Source organism: Trachemys scripta, chromosome 4, assembly GCF_013100865.1.
Source record: "Trachemys scripta elegans isolate TJP31775 chromosome 4, CAS_Tse_1.0, whole genome shotgun sequence".
Taxonomy (NCBI): Eukaryota; Metazoa; Chordata; order Testudines; family Emydidae; genus Trachemys; species Trachemys scripta.
The window spans coordinates 97,728,610-97,750,309 of NC_048301.1; the positions used below are offsets into that span (position 1 = coordinate 97,728,610).

Here is a 21,700-nt window from a genome sequence, read left to right on the forward strand (position 1 = left end):
CCCATATTTACTGACTCCATCTCTGAATTACTGTATTTACTGGGTTAAAACACAATGAGCTCTGGTTGAATGTGTTACCAAGTATAGCGGTTAAACATTCAGCCTCAGCTGAGTATTACCATGCTTAACTGCATGATCGTATTTATTGCGCTAGACACACAGCCCTGCCTTACTGTTATATTCAATAGGCTACACAGGCTACCATATATACTCAATAAAACACGCAATTCTAGCTGGACATTACCATATATATTGAAGTCTCACCTTGAGGTTTAAACCATGTTTAATGGGTTAATCAGGAAGACCTAACTCAGTTTACCCTGTTTTAGATTATTTATTGGGTTAAGCATTACACGCGCACTGATCTAAGCTTTACTATTTTAATGTTGGGAAGCGGGAAACAGTGAAATCTGGATGTGCGCTGCCGTATTTAATGGACTAAACGCACCCATGATTGGGCATTAGCATAAGTTGAAACATGCAACTCACCCTCAGTTTTACAGCATATATTGAGTGGGCACCTAGTCTCCCTTGGGAATTACCGTATTTACATGGTTAAACAGAGTCTTGATTTAGCGTCACCACAGTTAAGTGTTTGTCGTAATTAATAGGTTAAAAACGCAAACCCTGCTTGGCGTTACCGTATTTACCAGTTAAACGCGGAGCACTCTCCCTGCAGGCCCCAGCGAGCGCGGCGGTGCGGGCGGGCATGCGCCGTGTGGGGCCTTGGTGGGGTGATGGGAGCGACGGGTCCCGCCTCCTCTCGCGGCTCTTAGTGCCGGGGAGGCCTGGGCTCGCCTGGCTGGGCCTGTGTCTCGTCGCCGGGCGTCCGGCTCTTGGCAGCGCGGGGCCATGGCGCAGCGGAGAGCGGCGGAGCGGGGCCCCGGCGAGCTGGCGAGCGCCCGGCCCCAGCAGCAGCGCATCGAAGGTGCCGCCCTGACGCCTGCCTGGGGCCGGGGGGCGGTGTGAGCAGCGGGGCCGCGGCTGGGGGCAGAATGGGGTCCGTGTCCGGGGAGGGGGCGGTTTGGGGGACAGAGGGGGGCAGGGAGAAGGCCCTGTGGGGTCAGTGTCGGAGAGGGGACACGGGGTCGGTTTGGGGGCAGAGGAGGGCAGGAGAAGGGGTCTGTGGGGTCTGTCTGAAGAGAGGACACGAAGGGGGGTCGGCAGAGGGGGGCAGGGAGAAGGACTCTGTGGGGCCAGTATCTGGGGAAAGGACACGGAGGGGGGATTGGTTTGGGGGCAGGGAGAAGGGCTCTGTGGGGTCAGTGTCTGGGGAGAGGCCAGTGTGGGGGTGTGTTAAGGGAGAGGCACTGTCCAGTGATGTGTGAGGTGGGGGCACTGAGATGGGGTTGGTTTGGGGCAAAGGGAGGGGCTCTGCAAGGTTGCTATTTGTGGAGGGGCACTGAGGGGAGGTAGGTTTGGGGGTAATAGGGGGTAGGGAGAGGGAGGGTCTGTGGGGTCAGTTTTCAGGGACAGTGCACTGAGGGGGGGTTGGTTTGGAGTAGTGTGGGGGTAGGGGACACTGTAGTGTCAGTCGGTTTGGGGCAGGGGAATGGACTCTGGGGTCAGTGTCGGGGAAAGGGGCACTGAAGTGGGGTGGGGTTGGTTTGGTGAGACTGGGGCAGTATGGGGAGATGGGAGCAGGAAGAGGGGCATTGTGTAGGGTCACTGTTCAGGGGTATGCAGGCACGGAGGTGGCAGGCAGTGTTGTTGGCAGCCCGGCAGGTGTTGCAGTTAAGCAAATAGCTCCGAGGACACGCTAGGGCTGTGATGCTGTGGCTCATTCTGTGCTGATGGGTATCTCTGCCCTTCTTCTGGAAGGGTAAGCAAGGGAGCAAGCCTCTCCCTGCCAGTTACCCCCTGGTAGCTCCCTCTTTGCCCCCCATTGTTTCTCTTGCAGTTGTCACTTCCCCATTGGTCAGGATCTGAATGTCTTAAAGCAGACATCTCACTTTGGTCAGTTGAGCCCTCCCTTGTTATGTGCTAGTGAGGGGCACTGTACTGAACCATTCTTGGGTGAATGGCTCATACAGAAGGGTCTGCAGCACTTATGAATTGTGAGTTGTCACTTGTTAGTTTGTCAGGTTGGGCATTTTCAGGGAAACAATGTTAATAAAGGACTAAACTACACACAGTTGTACATAAGGCTGTTCATTGGCATTTGGTGACCTAACCTGATGATAGGGCGTTCAAAATGAAAATATATCCTTAGTTTTCAGTTCTAGAACCTGTCATGAGCAACCCTGTGCTCACATGTAGCTTTACTTGCATAGAGCGGCTTGCAAGATTGGGGCTTTAATTTGTGTGTAGTTACTGGGTATGTAAAATAGTAGAATAATTTAATATCTGGTTGTAAATTGATAGTGAGAGTTGGAAAAGGATTTTCTAAGTACATTGTTGCCCTATCAATCAGGTGCATTTGGGTAAGGCAACCAAATGTATTTAGTCTGACTAGGTATGGCAAGTATTGTGATTATCTACTCTGGGTTGTGTTAAAAACATTTAACTATATTAGCACTGTTTGGAAATTGGCATGGTTTTACAGTGCAGTTTAAAATCTTTAGCCACCTGTAATAAATTCTCTACTGTATATCTTGCAAACTGTTAGAACAAATTTGGGTGGAATGGGTGAGAAATAGAGAACATACTAATGCCCCATACACATACTTAATTTTACTACTATTAGTTCCATCCAGTAGATTTCCCTTCCTCATATTGGATTATCATCCTGGTGGTAGTAAAAAACAAAACAAAAAAAACCCACCCAAAGACACAATTAAGTTAGTAGCTGCATGGGTCTAGCACTTCAGACAAAAGAGGCAGTAAAATTAAGGGAATATGGTAAACATTTGTACTGACTTCAAGGCAAAATTGGCAAAGTAAGTAAACTTGAAACTAGTCCTAGCACTTGTTTTGTTTTTATTATATATGTTTCATCATCCTTTTTCTGGCTTACAACATTGAAATGGTAATGCAATAGATTGCTATGTATGTCGCATAGTGGCATCATAATCATGCCACCAGGAGCTGCAAATGAAACCAGCACCTAGGGATTTTTGTGTTGTGGAGCCCCAGCAGAGAAACTAAGGCCAGGTATACACTTAAAAATTTTGCTTTTTTATTTTGAACAAAATAGCTATGCTGGCAAAAGCCTTATTGTAGATGCAGTTATACTGCTAAAAATATGCCTTTGCTGGTATAGCTCATTTTGCTTGCTAAACCAGTATCAGCTATACCAGTGGGTCTCAAACTTTTTTAATGGTGACCCCTTTCACATCACAAGCCTCTGAATGCAACTCCCCTAATAAATTTTCCTCGCTGCGGGGAGCTGCAACTTTGTTCTATTGCCACAGCACCCTCTGGTGGGCAAAAGGTGGAATTGCATGAGTTATTTTTTGCGGGGCGCTGCTGCTGTTCTTGTGCACAGCGCCCTCTGGTGGGCAAAAGGCGGAACTGCAGCAAGATTTTGGCAGACGCTTTTTTCTGTATGAAAACTTAGAAATCTGCGGGAGTCATTAAATATGCGTGCACGCAGTAGCGCAGAACTCCCCCAGGAGTAGAGTATCTCCATTGAGTGGGGGGAAAGGGGTTACTTGTATCATTGTATCAGTTTAATGTCACACCTTAAGTTATACTGAAAAAAACTTTCCTGTGTATACTAAGGCTAAGTGAAAGCTATTTTAAAAGTACCTTTTCCTTAGGCCTTGTCTTCATTAGGAAAAGGTGTTTTTTTAACATGTTCGCTACAATATGTTAATAAGTATGTATTAAAATCCTAGTCTAGAAAAGGCAAGATGTTTTTGTAAATGTATCTCCTAGGATTTACCTTAATTAGTTAACGTGTTAAAAATATCTCTTCTTGTAGTGTTGACATGGCTGGCCCAAGCTAGTGCAGGGCTAGATCTTCCCTGAGCAGAGTTTAGACAGCATGGCCATCAGCATTTTGTTCACTGTAGCTAAACCAGTTTTTGGCAAAAAGTTTAGTGTACTGTACATCCGTGTTCTCATGTTACTTTGCTGTGATTAATAAGGGTGTAAAGCAGAAAGAACAGGAGTACTTGTGGCACCTTAGAGACTAACAAATTTATTAGAGCATAAGCTTTCGTGGACTACAGCCCACTTCTTCGGATGCATAGTCCACGAAAGTTTATGCTCTAATAAATTTGTTAGTCTCTAAGGTGCCACAAGTACTCCTGTTCTTTTTGCGGATACAGACTAACACGGCTGCTACTCTGAAAGGTGTAAAGCAGGTTTTCTCCCTTAATGTATTAATTGAGGGCCAGCTCCAGTAGTCCTTATTTGGGTTTATGTCAGTGGGAGCTTTGCTCAAGTAAGGAATGCAAGATCTTGGCTGCAGCTTCTAGGGAATATAAGAGAGATGGCTTTTTGGTGGGAAGATTTTATCCACAAAATACGTACTTTAAAAACTTTTGAAAGCATAACGTTGAACTTGGTCATATTTATTTTTTTTGTTAACTATAATTTTGTTTAATTTTAGGAAAGGCCCATATAGAAGGTGGATCAGCACGAATGTCACTCCTCATATTAGTGTCCATCTTTCTATCTGCTGCTTCGATTATGTTTTTAGTATATAAATATTTTCCACAGCTTAGTGAGTAAGTATATTGAGAAGGATTAATTTGCTGGCTTTTCTTTGTAGTATCCTCTACAACTAAAGGTTTTAGGACAGGGGTGGCTAAACTGAGCCTGAGAAGGAGCCAGAATTTACCAATGTACATTGCCAAAGAGCTACAGTAATATGTCAGCAGTCCCCCATTAGCTCTCCCAGCGCCTCCAACCCACTGGCAGCCCTGCCGATCTGCTGTTTTGTGGCATGCAGGAGGCTCTGGGGGGGAATGGGAGGAGCGAGGACATGGCAGGCTATGGGGAGGGGGCAGGAAGGACTGGAGTGGGGGCAGGGCCTGTGGCAGAGCCAGGGGTTGAGCAGTGAGCACCCCCCGGCACATTGGAAAGTTGGTGCCTGTAGCTCCAACCCTGGAGTCGGTGCCTATACAAGGAGCTGCATATTAACTTCTGAAGAGCCGCATGTGGCTCCGGAGCTACAGGTTGGCCAACCCCGTTTTAGGAGGTTCCCAAACTGACATACCTCAACATTTTCATAACTTGATAGAAATATGAAAAAGGGGATGGGGAGGGGTGGAAGGAAATTCATTAGACAACCCAGAAAGTCAAAATATAAAATCTCAAAGTTGGAAATATCCATAAGCAAGTGCTGGAGACTGCCAGTCAGTGCTAGTCTAAAAGCAAAAGTTTTATCACTTTAACTATATTGCTATAATTAAAGCAGTACAACCTTCCCGTCTTTGGATACAGTTATACTGATATAAATGTGATTTATACCGGTGTTGTTTGTTCTCATATAGGTGGGGGAAATAAGCTATACCTGTATAAGGCATGTATATACTGGTATAATTGTGTCCACAGTGAGGAGGTTGTATTGCTTTTAACTATAGTGGCCAAAAAATAAAATTATATCTCATGCCGAACTGAAATAAGGTATAACAGTACAAAAATTGTACTGCATACTTCAACTTTAAAAAGGCAAAAAAAGAAAGTACGCACCCATAAGGCAAAATACCTGAAAAATGTCTCCTCTTGTGAAGAAGGATGTAACACTCCATCCCTCCCAAAAAATCTCAGTCAGTGTTAATTTTTCTTCATCTGTATAATCTGAACAAGGAGAAATAATGTTGAAAACACCTAAAATTATCTGAGGGTTTGAGCTGCAGAATCCTATAGATTTGTGTTCTCTGCCTAGGAAAGTTATCACACCAACAATTAGACTAATTGTTTTGCTCACATTATAGCTCTTTGATTTATTATCTTATATTGGGGCAAATGAGTTTTAAAATTTTATTTACTGATTACTTAGCCTAATTCCTGGAATTCTTTTTTTTTTTTTTTCCTTCAGAGAAGAGAGAGAATGTATAAAGATTCCCAGAGACATGGATGATGCCAAGGCCTTAGGAAAAGTCCTCTCCAAATACAAAGACACCTTCTACGTCCAAGTATTAGTGGCTTATTTTGCCACATATGTTTTGTATCCTTTTCCTGGTGATCTGAAAGTTGTTTAGTTGCAGTTAACGGTGTTTTTCTCTGAAAAATTTGAAGGAGGGATGTAAACATTGAAGGAGGGATGTAAAAGAGGATGAAGATTAAAAATGTAACTATTGGGTTAGGTATTGAAATGCACAAGAATATTGAACTCTAAAGTACTTAGTCATTTTCTTGTGTATTTCAGTGCGTGCCTGCCTGCCTGTAAGAATGGACCAGACTGGCAGAATGAAAGTTGTACACTAGTAAATGGAGCTAGAAAGTTGTTTTAAATCTACCAATCTTGACAGTGTCCTTTTTGGAAATAGGTCTTAATATGTAACTTAACATATAAACTATCTGGCTTTATAGAACATATTGGTTCAATTGTTTCAAATCATTTGTATGGATCTTGTGGAGATCTTAAAAAGAAAATCAAAATTAAGTACAGCCCCACATTCCTAAGATACTCAAACACTGCATCTATTACAGCTACTATAAAAAGAGAGAATTTAAATTTGTATCTGGGGCATTTCTCAGAAGTATTTCAAGGCACGCCTTAATTCCTGTAATGCCTATTTTACACAAAGAATTGCTGGATCTCTTTATGTGAAGTTAACAAGAACAAGATATTTGGAGTTAAAATACAGTCTAATTGTTACTCCAAGCAGCAGTTCTCTTTTTGTTGGTAGTGATGCAGAGTTCAGAATATATTAATTAGTAATAAAAAATGCTTAGATAAAAATTAACCTTTAATGGTTGTTCCACTTATAATTTTTAAAAAAGGATGGTGGAGGAGGTCTTCTCTATAACTCAATATGAGAGGTTTTAGTAACTCAAAACAGGGTTATCCAATGTCATTAATTCAGTAATGATTTATCTTACAGCTGCTTCTATTCCAAAAAGCAGTTGTTCACAAATAACATTTTAAATGGATCCTATACAAAAGGGAAATGAGTTGAAATGACAAAGATGGATGTAAGGTAACAAGTGTTTAAAAAAAACAATCAGCTGTCTAATTAAATACCATGACATCTGCTGCTTTAATAGTTAAATGTTGCTCTTCTTAGATTAGTGACAGACTTTGGTCAACTAATGTGCATGCTGTGATGTGTTTATCTCAAACCCTTGCAATATGCTTACAAAGCAATTTTACACTTTGTTCATTTACTCTGAGTTTGATACTGTTTGTCTTGTTATTCTAATCAGTCACACAGTTAATATCAGGATGGCACTTTAAATTATGATTAATACTAAATTTTTTACAAGTTCCCTTACCAATGAATTAAGCATTTTGCCCCCATTGATCATACTAGGGAACCACATGTGTGTGCTGGAGCAGATATCCCTGCCAGGTCTTATGGAAGAGAAGATCTTGCTCCCTAGTGGCGTCATTAGCCAGACCTCCCTTGCTTGAGCCAGACATGGGCCTCTGTGAAAAGGCAGCACCAAAAGAGTTCCAGCAACCTCCCTTGTTACTAGATGGGGCAGTAGCACTTGTACCTGACACCTTCAAGGCATTCTAGTACCCGCTGACCTGGTTCTCTGAGGCTCTGAGCATTGAAATCTCAGTGACCCAGGAAAAGGTCATTAAGTTCTTTGACATCCTGAACTCCTCAGCCCCAGCCAGGATTGCCCTCCCTATCAGTGAGGGCACACTTGAACTCGAGAAGGGCATAATCTTCACCTTTGGCAGACCCCAACCACTCTCCCTCCCTCATCTAAAAGGAGCAAAAAAGAGGAGCCACAAAAGAGCTTTGAAACTTTATATGCTTAACGTAACTTAAGGGTGACTTGTGATATTAGCAGTACAGGAAAAATCCAGGTTTGCAAAGGGCACCCCAGAAAAGAGACCATAAAAAAAGGACCTTTTTTTGGTGTAAGACTGATTCCTTAGCATCACTACTAAGGTCTTGTGTTCTAAAGTAAAATATCAGGCTTTGTTCAAAATATAATTTTGGGAGATAAGAGCAAGTCCACTTTCCGACAATGCTCCCACAGGATAACAAGAGAGAACTCTGAGAGCTCATGAAGGTGGGTCAAATGGTCTCAAAGATATCCTTACAAGTAGCCATGGTTGTATCGGACTCTGCCATCACCATGAGATGGGCTTTGGTTTCAAGTGTTCGGCATTTCCAAGAAGTGCAATGCACTTTGAAGGGATGGAGCTCTTCAGCAGCCAAACAGCTGAAGTGTTCTACTCCCTTAAAGATTTTAGATTGTGATCCCTAGGGGAATGCACCCCAGTTCCCTATTGCAATCATACATATATCAGGCCCAAGGAGAGAGACTGGAGCCAAGTTAGAGCCTATCCTCACCTTCAGAAGCCACCTTGTTTTTTCACCAGGTGTGGGTTGTGATTACAGTTGACCAATGGGTGCTAGGCATCATCAGTCCTGGCTACTCTAACCATTTCCTTGCCTTTCCCCCTACGTACTCCTCCTCCTTCCCTGTATTTTCAGACACCCTTCTCATGAGAACCTGCTCCAAACAGGAGTGGCCTCGTTGCTTTGTCTAGAAGTCATAGAAGAGGTACTGCAGGAGTACGGGGAAAGATATTCTGCTATTTCCTTATTCTGAAGAAGAAAGGGGGCCTTTGTCCTATCCTAGAGCTGAGGAGATTGAATGAAAATGACACAGATTCAGGATGCTAACACTTGCCTCCATCATTCCATCACTTCAGACTCAATAGAGGCTTGTAATTGTCGACTTACAGTACTCATGCTTCGCATAGCTATCCACCCGGCCCACAGGAAGTACCTGAAATTCATAGTAGGGCCAGCCATTACCAGTACAAGCAGTGAGTCTTCCCAAAATGCTTAGTGGTGGTGTCTGCAAACCGAAGAAGTATCAGTGTCTACCTGATCCCAACAACAGCTGGCAACAAGCCTGAAATGTGCCTTCTGCCTGTTTGCCTAAGTGCACTTCTGTGTGAACTAAGAAGAATTGTCCTTCCCCCTATCACTATTGTTAGTGTTCACAGGAGCCATGATCAGCTCTGGTCAGTGAGGGCTTTTCTTCCAGAGGACAGAGTCCTATCATAGTAATTTCTAAACAGAATAAAATCAAACCTGACTATGATGGTACAGACTTGTTTTGGACCTGTACACCACATTGTTGAGTGCTTGTGACAGTGCTTTCTAGACTTCCACTTGTGGCCCCTTCAACTTTGGCTCCAGTTAGCCTACTACTTGATAAGACATCAGATGAACAATGTTGTAGTGCCACTTCATATCAACACAGAGCTGAATTGATGGCAAGAGCCCAGAACTTTTTTTCCACTACTTCCAGGCAGCAACTCCCAGTTCCCATGGACTTTATTGCTATCACTTTCTCAGTTTCATTTGCTAAAGTGGTCAACAATGATGTATCATAATTGAATCTGAATTGACACTTCAAGCAGATTAATACTGGACAAGGGAGTCCACCACTCTGAGTGCTTTTAGATTCATGCCTACATGACATCAGTTACTCTAGGTTTGCATTTGGATGGCTTCCTTCACAACTGTGAGGACTAAAAATACAACTTTATAAAAAAACAACAACACTGAGTGAGCTTCTGCACAAGTTGAACATGTCGTGCTGATCACATAAATAAATACTTTAACTTAATCTGGACTATATGTTTGACATCCCTTATCTAGTTTATGTAGTGAGAAGTATGTAGTCCTTAACCTGGACCTCTAGGATGAAGAGGTTTTATAAGGGAAGAAATTTAGGGTAGGAAGGCGATCTCATGGTTGTCTGATATTACTATTGGTTTGTGTGCCAACATGTCACTTTTTAAAATTAAACTCTTTTAAGGGGGTGTCCTATGCAATGGATTATTGTATTAGACTTTAACTTTTCAAGACCTGGTTTCAAATTCTGGCGTACGTCACAAGCAAATATGGGTTTGGTCTTATCCTAGTACCAAAATCCATAAAACCTCCACAATGTTTTGGATGTTTTGGCAACTTCTGCCAAAAAAAAATAAAAAATAAAAAATTCTGCAGCTGAAACAAAAGTTAGAGGTTTGGGCAGGAATGACAAGGTGAAAAGTCTATGGTCAGTGTTATGTGGAAGGTCAGACTAGATTATTCTAGTGGTCCCTTCTGGCCTTAAAATCTAAGAAAAGTGGTGTGAGGCTGGAATGGTATGTGTATGCTGCAGGTGAAGAATGAGGTTTTGTTACTGGTCATATAGTATTTATTTGTACTGTACTTTATCAAAGCTGTTTCAGTCGTCCCGTCACTCGAATGAACACTAAACCTAAAATCTGAAAGAAAAAAACAGTTTGCACTGATTTAACTAAGAGTGTCTTTGCAAAAAAGATTTTGTAGAATTGGTGCAAGTTTATGTGGGCAAGGCCTTAAAAACTAATATATTAATGCATTGCTTCCCAAATATCTCTTGTAAACTGCTTATGCCAACAGTAGTATTTTGAGGATATACATATTTCTAATGTTCAGCTTGCAAGTTGGTAAATACCATGATCACTTTTAAAATGAAGAATGTAAAAGTTCTAAGTAACATGATGTTCTATCCTTAACTGAGAAGCACTCAGCTTGCAAACATTTGCTATACCCGGCTCTATATTTCTCAGTATCCTCTCAGGGTTTCTTTATCCATTCCCATTAGCCTTATTTCTTGTCTGTCTGGTAAGTATGTATTTCTCCTTCCCCTCCCCCAATAAATTGGCATTTGGGATGACTGCTCTTGTGGTCGAGCAGGGTTTAGGAGCAACATCAAAAGTTATTTTTCCTCCCTTGGTATCCTGCTGTTAATTGATTTATCTCGTTAGACTGGCCTAACACTTAGTAAAGCAACCCCCATCCTTTCATGTATTTATACCTGCTCCTGTATTTTTCACTTCATGCATCCGATGAAGTGGGTTCTAGCCCATGAAAGCTTATGTCCAAATAAATTTGTTAGTCTCTAAGGTGCCACAAGGACTCCTTATTGTTTTTGCTGATCAGGTGGTTGGTTATGGGTATTTTAAATGAGTATTTAGGACCCACGCTGTGCAAAGGCAACAGAGCCTTTGTAGAAACAGGCAAAGTTCTCCTGGTTTCACATTGTGTGTGTCACCAACTCAAAAACTCACAGTAGACTCATGGAGTTCTTACAAGCCCTGGAGCACATTAACACATGGCTTGGAGCTTGCAGACAGATCCCTGCTTCAAAGAGCTTGCAAATAAGGTCTTTATTCTACAAAACACCTAGCAGCACCCCCACCAAATCTAGTGCTGCTTGCTACTAAAGATTCAATGGGAGTACTCTGAAGAGCCAGAACTAGATCATATAACAAAGATCTGGGCTTAATGGTTTTCACACCTCTCCGCAGATGTAATGGAAATCACTTGTCTGGACAAGTAATTTCCATTAATTTTTTTAGCAGTAGTTTGGGGAGTGCTGTCTCTCCCCTGCTGCGGCAGCCCCCAAGCTGGGGCTGAGAAGCAAGGGGGTCTCTCCCCCACCACGGAGCTCAGGCTGGGAAGGAGGGCTGTCTCTCCATGGCAGCTGTAGCCCTGGAGCTGGGGAAAGTCGCCTCTTTCTCAGGCCTCCACAGCCCTGCATGTCCTAAATTTCCCCCACCCCCTCTTCTCACCCACCACTCCCTCCCACCTACCCCATATTCCTTCTAATGCCACAACATCACCTTACATGTGTGTCTTCTCCAGGGTCCAGGCACCTAATTAGTAGAACCACATGTGCCTGCGCAGCTCCACTAATTAGGTGGGCAGCCCTTCATTTTCTTGTGTGCGGCTGCCCAGGTGCGCACCTTAGAGGGAACTATCTGTGGACCACCTGAATGGAACTCATGAGCCACTGGTGGTCCACGGACCACAGCTTGAGAACCTCTGGCCTAAGCAAAGCTGTTATAGAAAAGATTCTAATGATTGGTGTTGTATGTGTATATGTAGGAGTGGCTAACAGACAATTAAAAGGAGAACCCTGTAAAGCAGCCTAAATGGATAGCTGTATGGAGCCAGGCCCTTTACTACTAATGAAATCAGCAGGGATTAGAGATTGTTGTACAAATTGCAAAGAATTTCTTCTCACTTTCTTTTTCATTTGCAGTGTTCTGGACTTGGAGCCTCTTTCTGTTATATGCTTTCATATTTAGTTGGACGGCCAGTTGTGTACAAATATTTAACAGAGAAAGCAGTGAAATGGTCAGAGCAGGTAAAGTTGCTTTTGGTAAACATTCATGCTGATTATATAAACTTAGAATTGAAAAAGATGGAATCATAAGGGGTTTTGGTGTTCACAGTAAACCTAATAAGAAATGGCTGATTCTGCCATCATTACTCACAACTAGCACCTCACTCCAAGTGTATTCTCCTTTAAGCAAATGGTGCAACTCATTAAGTGTACAGTACTACTGTACTTGGTATGAATAAGCATGGCAGAATCTGGCCCAAAGCATATTTATGGAATAAGGTGGAAAGCAAATTTAGCATTAAGCAGGTTCAGCAAATACAATTAAATATATAGTCTTCCTAATGTGATATTTAAACTTTTTCATATAAGGAATCAGCTTAATTTTTGAAAATTAAACTGTCCTCTTAAATTTGAGTTCATAGTTAATCTGTCTAATTGAAGTAATACTCTTATTTCAGATTTTAAAAAACATGATTTTTTAATGTTACAACAGTAAACACCCTCTTGTATGAATTTCACTGGAAGAGCTATTCTTGATGAACAAAATCATGCTCTTTACTTTCTGTGCCCAATGTTCTATTCTTAAACAAACTTTAAAGTCAACTTCTCTGGCCATTGTGGATCAGGAATAACTGTTTTACAAATCTTTGTTTGGATGTATATTTCATTTAAAAAAAAATCTTTTAAACATGTTTCTCCATAGCCAGGCAAACTGTACCTGATCTGTTTTGGCAGGAATCGCATTAAGCTGTTATCACTATTTGTGTATATAGGGTCTCTAGTCCCATTTACATGATTATTCAACTGTGGGTGTGGAGTGGGATTTGATTACAATGTAGTTGTCCCATTACTCTTTCAACACAGCTACAGATGGTGCAGTGTAGATGAAACCGAGATAGTTTTAAGAATTGTGCTAAAACCTGGGATATTTTCCAATTAAGTGAAAACATTAAGCACTTGCTATCTGGGACCTATCTCCACTAGTAAAGCTGCACACACGAACAGCCCAAAACCATGTTATAAGCATGTTGAGAAGCTGTTTCTAAATCAGATAACGCATCTTGGTTCAAGGCCCACAGGTAAGATCAAACTGTGTTATAGTTTAAGGCTTCACTTTCTTGTTTTTCACCAGGATAAAAAGTGTATTTTTAACATGGTGTTGAAAAGGCAATTTGTAGTTATTAGTTTTAGTATGTTAGCTGGTCAGAATAAGCCTTAGGCTCCTCTCGCTAATGCATGTTCAAATGCACCTCTTTCTTTATTTAGACACACATACTGTATCTAACTTTGGTGTATAAACAGTAAAACCTCAAGTCTGAATAAGGTTTTCAAATACACTGCTACCTCGATATAACGTGACCCGATATAACACGAATTCGGATATAACGCGGTAAAGCAGTGCTCCGGGGAGGGGGGAGAGGGGCGGGGATGCACACTCCGGTGGATCAAAGCAAGTTCAATATAACGTGGTTTCACCTATAATGCGGTAAGATTTTTTTGGCTCCCGAGGACAGCGTTATATCGAGGTAGAGGTGTATGTGGTGTAAAAGGGCATCTGGATCTAAGTTTATACATTCTGCTTTTCTATCTGATGTATCTGCACAAACAGAGACCAATAGTTGCTCCTTGATGAGCTATTTTTTTTCCCTGTTAAAGAGTGAGTTGATTTAGTTCACTGAGTAGATAGAATATGATGTCTAACTCCCATCCCAAAAATCAGAACTATATTTAACAAATGTTTTCCTGACCCTTTTCACAAGCTCCAGTCGGAACTTGTTTAAATATTTTGTCTGCCTATTTTTTTGCCTTCGTTAATTTCTGCTAAAGAAAAGTGTATATAAACTTCTTAGCTAATAACCAGACTACAGATGCACTATATCTGAATAAGAACAGCCTTATTTAATGGTACATGTGTTTAAATTAAGATCATTGTATTTCCAAGACAGGGATTTTACTGAATTTTTTTTAATTTTGTGGCAGGTTGAACGACACAGAGAACACCTCATTAACTACATAATATTTTTGAGAATAACGCCTTTTCTTCCTAATTGGTTTATCAATATAACATCTCCTGTAATAAATGTACCACTGAAAGTATTTTTCATTGGTACTTTTCTAGGTAAGAATTTTGGTTAATAAATTAAAGCTTTCTAAGGACCCTGTTGTTTTTTCCTTCCCATTCAGAGAAACATTTAGTGTATACTGAATGATTACATGACTTCACTATTTCTTTTATTTATGTTTTTCTATGGAGCTGATCATCATAATATGTGAGGGCCTCACATCTTACTCCATTGTTGTTCACATTTTACAGTTGGTGAAAATGAGACAGAAGTTCAGTTACTTGTCCAAGGTTACATGCCAAATCTGTACGCATCAGCAGTGTCCTTTGTCCCATTTTGTGATTTTTTTTTTTTTAAGTAGAATGACTGTTTTGTATTGAAAACATGAAACTCAGATTTATTTTATGTTCTTTATTCATAGATTCATAGATTATAGGACTGGAAGGGACCTCGAGAGGTCATCGAGTCCAGTCCCCTGCCCACATGGCAGGACCAAATACCGTCTAGACCATCCCTAATAGACATTTATCTAACCTACTCTTAAATATCTCCAGAGACGGAGATTCCACAACCTCCCTAGGCAATTTGTTCCAGTGTTTAACCACCCTGACAGTTAGGAACTTTTTCCTGATGTCCAAGCTAGACCTCCCTTGCTGCAGTTTAAACCCATTGTTTCTGGTTCTTTCCTTAGAGGCTAAGGTGAACAAGTTCTCTCCCTCCTCCTTATGACACCCTTTTAGATACCTGAAAAACTGCTATCATGTCCCCTTTCAGTCTTCTCTTTTCCAAACTAAACAAACCCAGTTCTTTCAGCCTTCCTTCATAGGTCATGTTCTCAAGACCTTTAATCATTCTTGTTGCTCTTCTTTGGACCCTTTCCAATTTCTCCACATCTTTTTTAAAATGCGGCGCCCAGAACTGGACACAATACTCCAGCTGAGGCCTAACCAGAGCAGAGTAGAGCGGAAGAATGACTTCTCGTGTCTTGCTCACAACACACCTGTTAATGCATCCCAGAATCATGTTTGCTTTTTTTTGCAACAGCATCACACTGTTGACTCATATTTAGCTTGTGGTCCACTATAACCCCTAGATCCCTTTCTGCTGTACTCCTTCCTAGACAGTCTTTTCCCATTCTGTATGTGTGAAATTGATTTTTCCTTCCTAAGTGGAGCACTTTGCATTTGTCTTTGTTAAACTTCATCCTGTTTAACTCAGACCATTTCTCCAATTTGTCCAGATCATTTTGAATTATGACCCGGTCCTCCAAAGTAGTTGCAATCCCTCCCAGTTTGGTATCATCCGCAAACTTAATAAGCGTACTTTCTATGCCAATATCTAAGTCGTTGATGAAGATATTGAACAGAGCCGGTCCCAAAACAGACCCCTGCGGTACCCCACTCGTTACGCCTTTCCAGCAGGATTGGGAACCATTAATAACAACTCTCTGAGTACGGTTATCCAGCCAGTTATGCACCCACCTTATAGTAGCCCCATCTAATTTGTATTTGCCTAGTTTATCGATAAGAATATCATGCGAGACCGTATCAAATGCCTTACTAAAGTCTAGGTATACCACATCCATTGCTTCACCCTTATCCACAAGGCTCGTTATCCTATCAAAGAAAGCTATCAGATTGGTTTGACATGATTTGTTCTTCACAAATCCATGCTGGCTATTCCCTATCACCTTACCACCTTCCAAGTGTTGGCAGATGATTTCCTTAATTACTTGCTCCATTATCTTCCCTGGCACAGAAGTTAAACTAACTGGTCTGTAGTTACCTGGGTTGTTTTTATTTCCCTTTTTATAGATGGGCACTATATTTGCCCTTTTCCAGTCTTCTGGAATCTCTCCTGTCTCCCATGACTTTCCAAAGATAATAGCTAGAGGCTCAGATACCTCCTCTATTAGCTCCTTGAGTATTCTAGGATGCATTTCATCAGGCCCGGGTGACTTGCAGGCATCTAACTTTTCTAAGTGATTTTTAACTTGTTCTTTTTTTATTTTATCCGCTAAACCTACCCCCTTCCCATTAGCATTCACTATGTTAGGCATTCCTTTAGACTTCTCGGTGAAGACCGAAACAAAGAAGTCATTAAGCATCTCTGCCATTTCCAAGTTTCCTGTTACTGTTTCTCCCTCTTCACTAAGCAGTGGGCCTACCCTGTCTTTGGTCTTCCTCTTGCTTCTAATGTATTGATAAAAAGTCTTCTTGTTTCCTTTTATTCCCGTAGCTAGTTTGAGCTCATTTTGTGCCTTTGCCTTTCTAATCTTGCCCCTGCATTCCTGTGTTGTTTGCCTATATTCATCCTTTGTAATCTGTCCTAGTTTCCATTTTTTATATGACTCCTTTTTATTTTTTAGATCGTGCAAGATCTCGTGGTTAAGCCAAGGTGGTCTTTTGCCACATTTTCTATCTTTCCTAACCAGCGGAATAGCTTGCTTTTGGGCCCTTAATAGTGTCCCTTTGAAAAACTGCCAACTCTCCTCAGTTGTTTTTCCCCTCAGTCTTGATTCCCATGGGACCTTACCTATCAGCTCTCTGAGCTTCCCAAAATCTGCCTTCCTGAAATCCATTGTCTCTATTTTGCTGTTCTCCCTTCTACCCTTCCTTAGAATTGCAAACTCTATGATTTCATGATCACTTTCACCCAGGCTGCCTTCTACTTTCACATTCTCAACGAGTTCCTCCCTATTTGTTAAAATCAAGTCTAGAACAGCTTCCCCCCTAGTAGCTTTTTCAACCTTCTGAAATAAAAAGTTGTCTCCAATGCAGTCCAAGAATTTGTTGGATAGTCTGTTCCCCGCTGTGTTATTTTCCCAACATATATCCGGATAGTTGAAGTCCCCCATCACCACCAAATCTTGGGCTTTGGATGATTTTGTTAGTTGCTTGAAAAAAGCCTCATCCACCTCTTCCACCTGGTTAGGTGGCCTGTAGTAGACGCCTAGCATGACATCTCCCTTGTTTTTTGCCCCTTTAAGCCTAACCCAGAGACTCTCAACACTTCCGTCTCCTATGTCCATCTCTACCTCAGTCCAAGTGTGTACATTTTTAATATATAAGGCAACACCTCCTCCCTTTTTCCCCTGTCTATCCTTCCTGAGCAAGCTGTACCCATCCACACCAACATTCCAATCATGTGTATTATCCCACCAAGTTTCAGTGATGCCAACAATGTCATAGTTGTATTTATTTATTAGCACTTCCAGTTCTTCCTGCTTATTCCCCATACTTCTCGCATTTGTATATAGGCATCTAAGATACTGGTTTGATCTTTCCTCCCAGTTTTGTCCTGACTCTCCTTTCTCTCTGCCAATATAGCCCACACTCCCTCTTGTTTCCGACTCATTTCCCCGGTCTCCATGTTCCCCACTTACCTGTGGGCTTTGCTCACCTGTCCCCGTCGAACCTAGTTTAAAGCCCTCCTCATTAGGTTAGCCAGTCTGTGTCCGAATAGGGTCTTTCCTCTCCTCGAAAGGTGAACGCCATCTCTGCCTAGCAGTCCTTCCTCGAATAGCATCCCGTGGTCTAGGAAGCCAAAGCCCTCCTGGCGACACCATCTTCGCAGCCAGGCATTCACCTCCATGATGCATCTGTCTCTGCCCGGGCCCTACCTTTGACAGGAAGAATTGAAGAGAATACCACCTGCGCTCCAAACTCCTTCACCCGTACTCCCAGAGCCCTGTAGTCACTCTTGATCCGCTCAGTGTCACACCGCGCAGTATCATTTGTGCCCACATGGATGAGTAGCATGGGGTAGTAGTCAGAGGGCCGGATAATCCTCGACAATGCCTCCGTAACGTCTCGGATACGGGCCCCCGGCAGGCAGCATACCTCCCGAGATGAAATGTCAGGGCGACAGATGGGCGCCTCCGTCCCCCTCAGCAGAGAGTCTCCGACCACCACTACCCTACGTTTCCTATTCGCAGTGGTGGCAGCAGACTTTCCAGCCTTAGGGGTACGAGGCTTCTCCTCCTTTACTGTAGGGAGTGATTCCTTCTTTCCTGTATCAAGAAGAGCATAACGGTTACCTATAACCACGGCAGGAGGGTTCGGAGCAAGGGTGGAGCACTGCCTGCTGCCAGAAGTAACCAGCTGCCAGTGTCCACCCTGAGCCATCTCCTCCTCCACCAGTGGTGTATCAGCAGTCCTGTGTACTGGGACAGCTACCTCAGCTGTCTCCACATGGACACTGTCGAGGAATTGCTCGTGGATACGGATGCTCCTCAACCTAGCCACCTCCTCCTGTAGCTCTCCCACCTGCTGCCTGAGAGATTCCACCAGCAGGCACCTCTCACATTGGATGGTCCCCCCAGCCTGGATATCAGTAAGTGGAAATTGCAAGTTACAGTCTTTGCAAAACCACACCAGGATCTGGGTAGAGGCATCCATGCTTAGGCACTCTGTCTGGCTACAGGCACAGGTGGAGGAGACAGCAGCAGTGCTGGCACAGGTGTTGCGGGTCTTCCTAACCATCGTAAACCTCCCTCTGTCAAACTCCCGTCTGCAGCCCCCTGTCAGCTGAAAGGGTTGTTTAAGCAAAAAGTTAGAATGTAGTTGCTTTATAGGTATTAAGGGGAATCAAGAGAAAACAGATGGAACCGGCAAGGGACCCTCGCCCCCTTCCTGCTCCCCTTCCAAACTCCCTTGCGAAACTCCCTGTTAGCAGCCCCTGGTCGCAAAATTGTTTTGCCTCAGAATCTCTCATGTTTTCACATGAAGGCTTGTTTTTCTCCAATTTGTTTACCATTGTCATTTTTCTTGAATGGATTAACTTCCTAATGAAATTCAAAAAATGTTTTGTGAAGTCTTCAGTTTGCATTTTGTTACAAATATTTTTCACCTGGGCTATGAGTTATTCATGTACTACTAACTCTATAGGAAGCAGTATAGTCTAGTGCAGTGGTCTCCAAACCTTTTTGATCGCGCACCCCAACAGCCGAGGGAGGGGGGGAAAAAAAAAAGCTGCTCGGACTCCTAGCCGAACTGCCAAGGGTGGGGGGGGGAAGGGGCGGGGAAAGCCGCTCGGACTCCCGGCCGAACTGTCGAGGGGGGGAGAGGGGAGGAAGCGGCGCTGCTCCGACAGCGCTCCTTCTGCCACGCACCACGGAGGATCCTCTTGTGCAGCCCCTGGGGTGCACACACCCCACTTTGGAGACCACTGGTCTAGTGGATGTAATATTGGATTATCATTCAGGAGACCTTAGTTTAGTTCCCACCATTGGAGTGCTGGGTGATCTTGGGCAAGTCAGTGCACTGATTTCCCCATCTGTAAAATGCAGATGATAATACTGACGTCCTTTGTAAAGTGCTTTGAGATCTATATAAGAGCTAGGTATTACTATTATTATTATTGTCTCAACTGAACCTAAAAGAAAGTGGTAACTAAATTAATCTTACAGGATGGGAATTGTCTCTATCTTGGTGAACAAGTGAATTATTTTCCCCTAAAAAACAACAACAACAATCCTATGATGTCAAAATACATCTGTTCATTGGTGTCTACTAGATTAGGTGCTTCGAGAAGTTTCGGAAACTCCTTTTTTTTCCTTGTCACAAGAAAATTATATTTTCCCAACCTTCTAGTTTTATTGAGCTGCATAGCTAAACAAAAATACAAACGAAGATTATCTACTTAGCACTTATTTTATTATTTATTAACCACTAACTATGTAGGGAAAAACAGCATGTAATTTAACAAGACTGTTCTATGGTGTTGAGACTTATATATAACAATCTGTTTGTAATAAAGCTTACTAAGTAGTATGCTTTTTTGAAGGGCTTTGTCTTCTAAAATTTAGTATGAATAGAAATAATATGAATGGGAACTGTAAGGTGTCTTTAGTTTGGGATTTTAGGATATAGTCTGTTGTGGCAATTTAGGAAGGCGGCCCTACTCTTGTAAAGAAAAGGACTACTCATGGTAATCAAGTTAACCACATGCATAAATTATTAGCTATCCAAACTGAAATCTCAGGTTGGGTAAACTTGCTCAGTTCTCTCCCTGTGCTTCAATGGAACTACAGATTATATTTCCCCTCTTTATAAATGGTGACCCTTTACAAATTGCTCTCTGACTTCCTGTGTACCAGCATACATTCTTGTCTTTTTTTATTATAGATGGGTAGTTAGGTGTCTTTGTTTGGAAATAGTCTGTAGTATTTTATTTCATAATGGATTACTAACAAAAATCCATGCAGAAATGTATAATTAGAAACAAAATTAGACATGGTAAACTGTTGTTTTTGGTCTAATCCCCATGTGCTATTTACTCTTAATCTGTATATGCAAACTAAAAAGTCAGTACAACATACATAGCGGGAAAAAGAATGTACACCTCTTTAGATTATAATATAAGGTCTAGGTGCTATAGAAAAATGGTGTATGTATGTTTTTCTGTATGATACTGTACTTTTTATGATCTGTATTTTTATTAAGTTCTTGACTTTGTTGCTTTAAACTGTTTCCAACAAAGTTCTAAAATTGAGAGCATTTGCTTGCCTTAAAAAACAAAAAATTGAAAATAACTTGTGCTTTTATTGTTTTAGTTCTCTTTAACTGATTCTTTGTTTTATCTCTGTACACATAGGTGTTGCACCACCATCTTTTGTAGCAATTAAGGCAGGAACAACACTGTACCAGCTTACAACAGCAGGGGAAGCGGTTTCCTGGAACTCTGTATTTGTTCTCATGATTCTAGCTATTCTTTCTATTCTGCCAGCAGTCTTCCAGAAGAAGCTTAAACAAAAGTTTGAATAAAGATCACATTGGATCTAAATTTCCCATAATTCATCTCAGGATCAGCACTTCTGATATTTGTATGTTTGTTTTTTTTTATCAGATCCTCAGCAATGTAAAAAAGGGGAGACTTGTAATGGATAAGAACTTCCTTATTTCTTTAAAGGAGCATATTTTACTGTCTGACATTCAAAGAACTGTGTTCAGAAATACTCTGCATATAGTTTTGTAGTCCAAACCATCAGTGTTTTATTCTTTGAAGGTGAGAGGAGGAAACTCAAAACACAGAAGATTAGTTAACTTTTTGCTTTGCTTCATATATGGGGCAGAAAGGCAAAATTGGATAGCTTAAAATGCAACCTACAAATATTGGTTTCTAAAAGTTCAAATAACTTTTGGTCAATTTAGTTTGTAGCATTCTACATGACTCTGCAGACTTGAATGTAACTTAATGGTTTGGTCTGAATAATTTTCTCATTCTAATTTTCCACTTTCATCTGCTTTTGTCCTTACTGGTCCCAGAATAATGTAAAGTACAATGGCATTCACTTGTAAAACATAAGCCTTCTCTCTTGGAGCAGTATGTTAAATTCCAATGATGTAAAACTGCAGGAGGCTAAAATGCATTCTTCTTTCTCTTCATTAGTGTTGTCTCAATTTAAATACTTGAACTGCTTTATTAACTGGATT

The 21,700-nt window shown here is 41.8% G+C and overlaps 1 protein-coding gene across 2 annotated transcripts; it reads left to right on the forward strand.

Moving 5' to 3' along the window:
- The first annotated feature begins 726 nt into the window (after positions 1-726).
- Positions 727-21,107, forward strand: TMEM41B (transmembrane protein 41B). 2 transcript variants are annotated; one of them, XM_034770048.1, is made up of 7 exons: positions 727-928; positions 4,499-4,616; positions 5,933-6,061; positions 10,601-10,694; positions 12,118-12,222; positions 14,182-14,320; positions 20,862-21,107. In XM_034770048.1, exons 1-7 carry the CDS (start codon positions 853-855, stop codon positions 21,029-21,031), a joined length of 831 nt encoding a protein of 276 aa, XP_034625939.1. In that variant the 5' UTR covers positions 727-852; the 3' UTR covers positions 21,032-21,107. The 2 variants fall into 2 exon arrangements, with proteins under 2 accessions (XP_034625939.1, XP_034625940.1); XM_034770049.1 differs by having other exon boundaries at positions 898-1,000.
- Positions 21,108-21,700: the final 593 nt, after the last annotated feature.

Excerpts from the sequence above, each read along its gene's own strand:
- TMEM41B (XM_034770048.1), top strand. The coding sequence starts at position 853 with ATGGCGCAGCGGAGAGCGGCGGAGCGGGGCCCCGGCGAGCTGGCGAGC. Across the intron at positions 4,617-5,932 it reads TATTTTCCACAGCTTAGTGA|AGAAGAGAGAGAATGTATAA; the intron begins GTAAGTATATTG and ends TTTTTCCTTCAG. Across the intron at positions 10,695-12,117 it reads CCTTATTTCTTGTCTGTCTG|TGTTCTGGACTTGGAGCCTC; the intron begins GTAAGTATGTAT and ends TTTCATTTGCAG.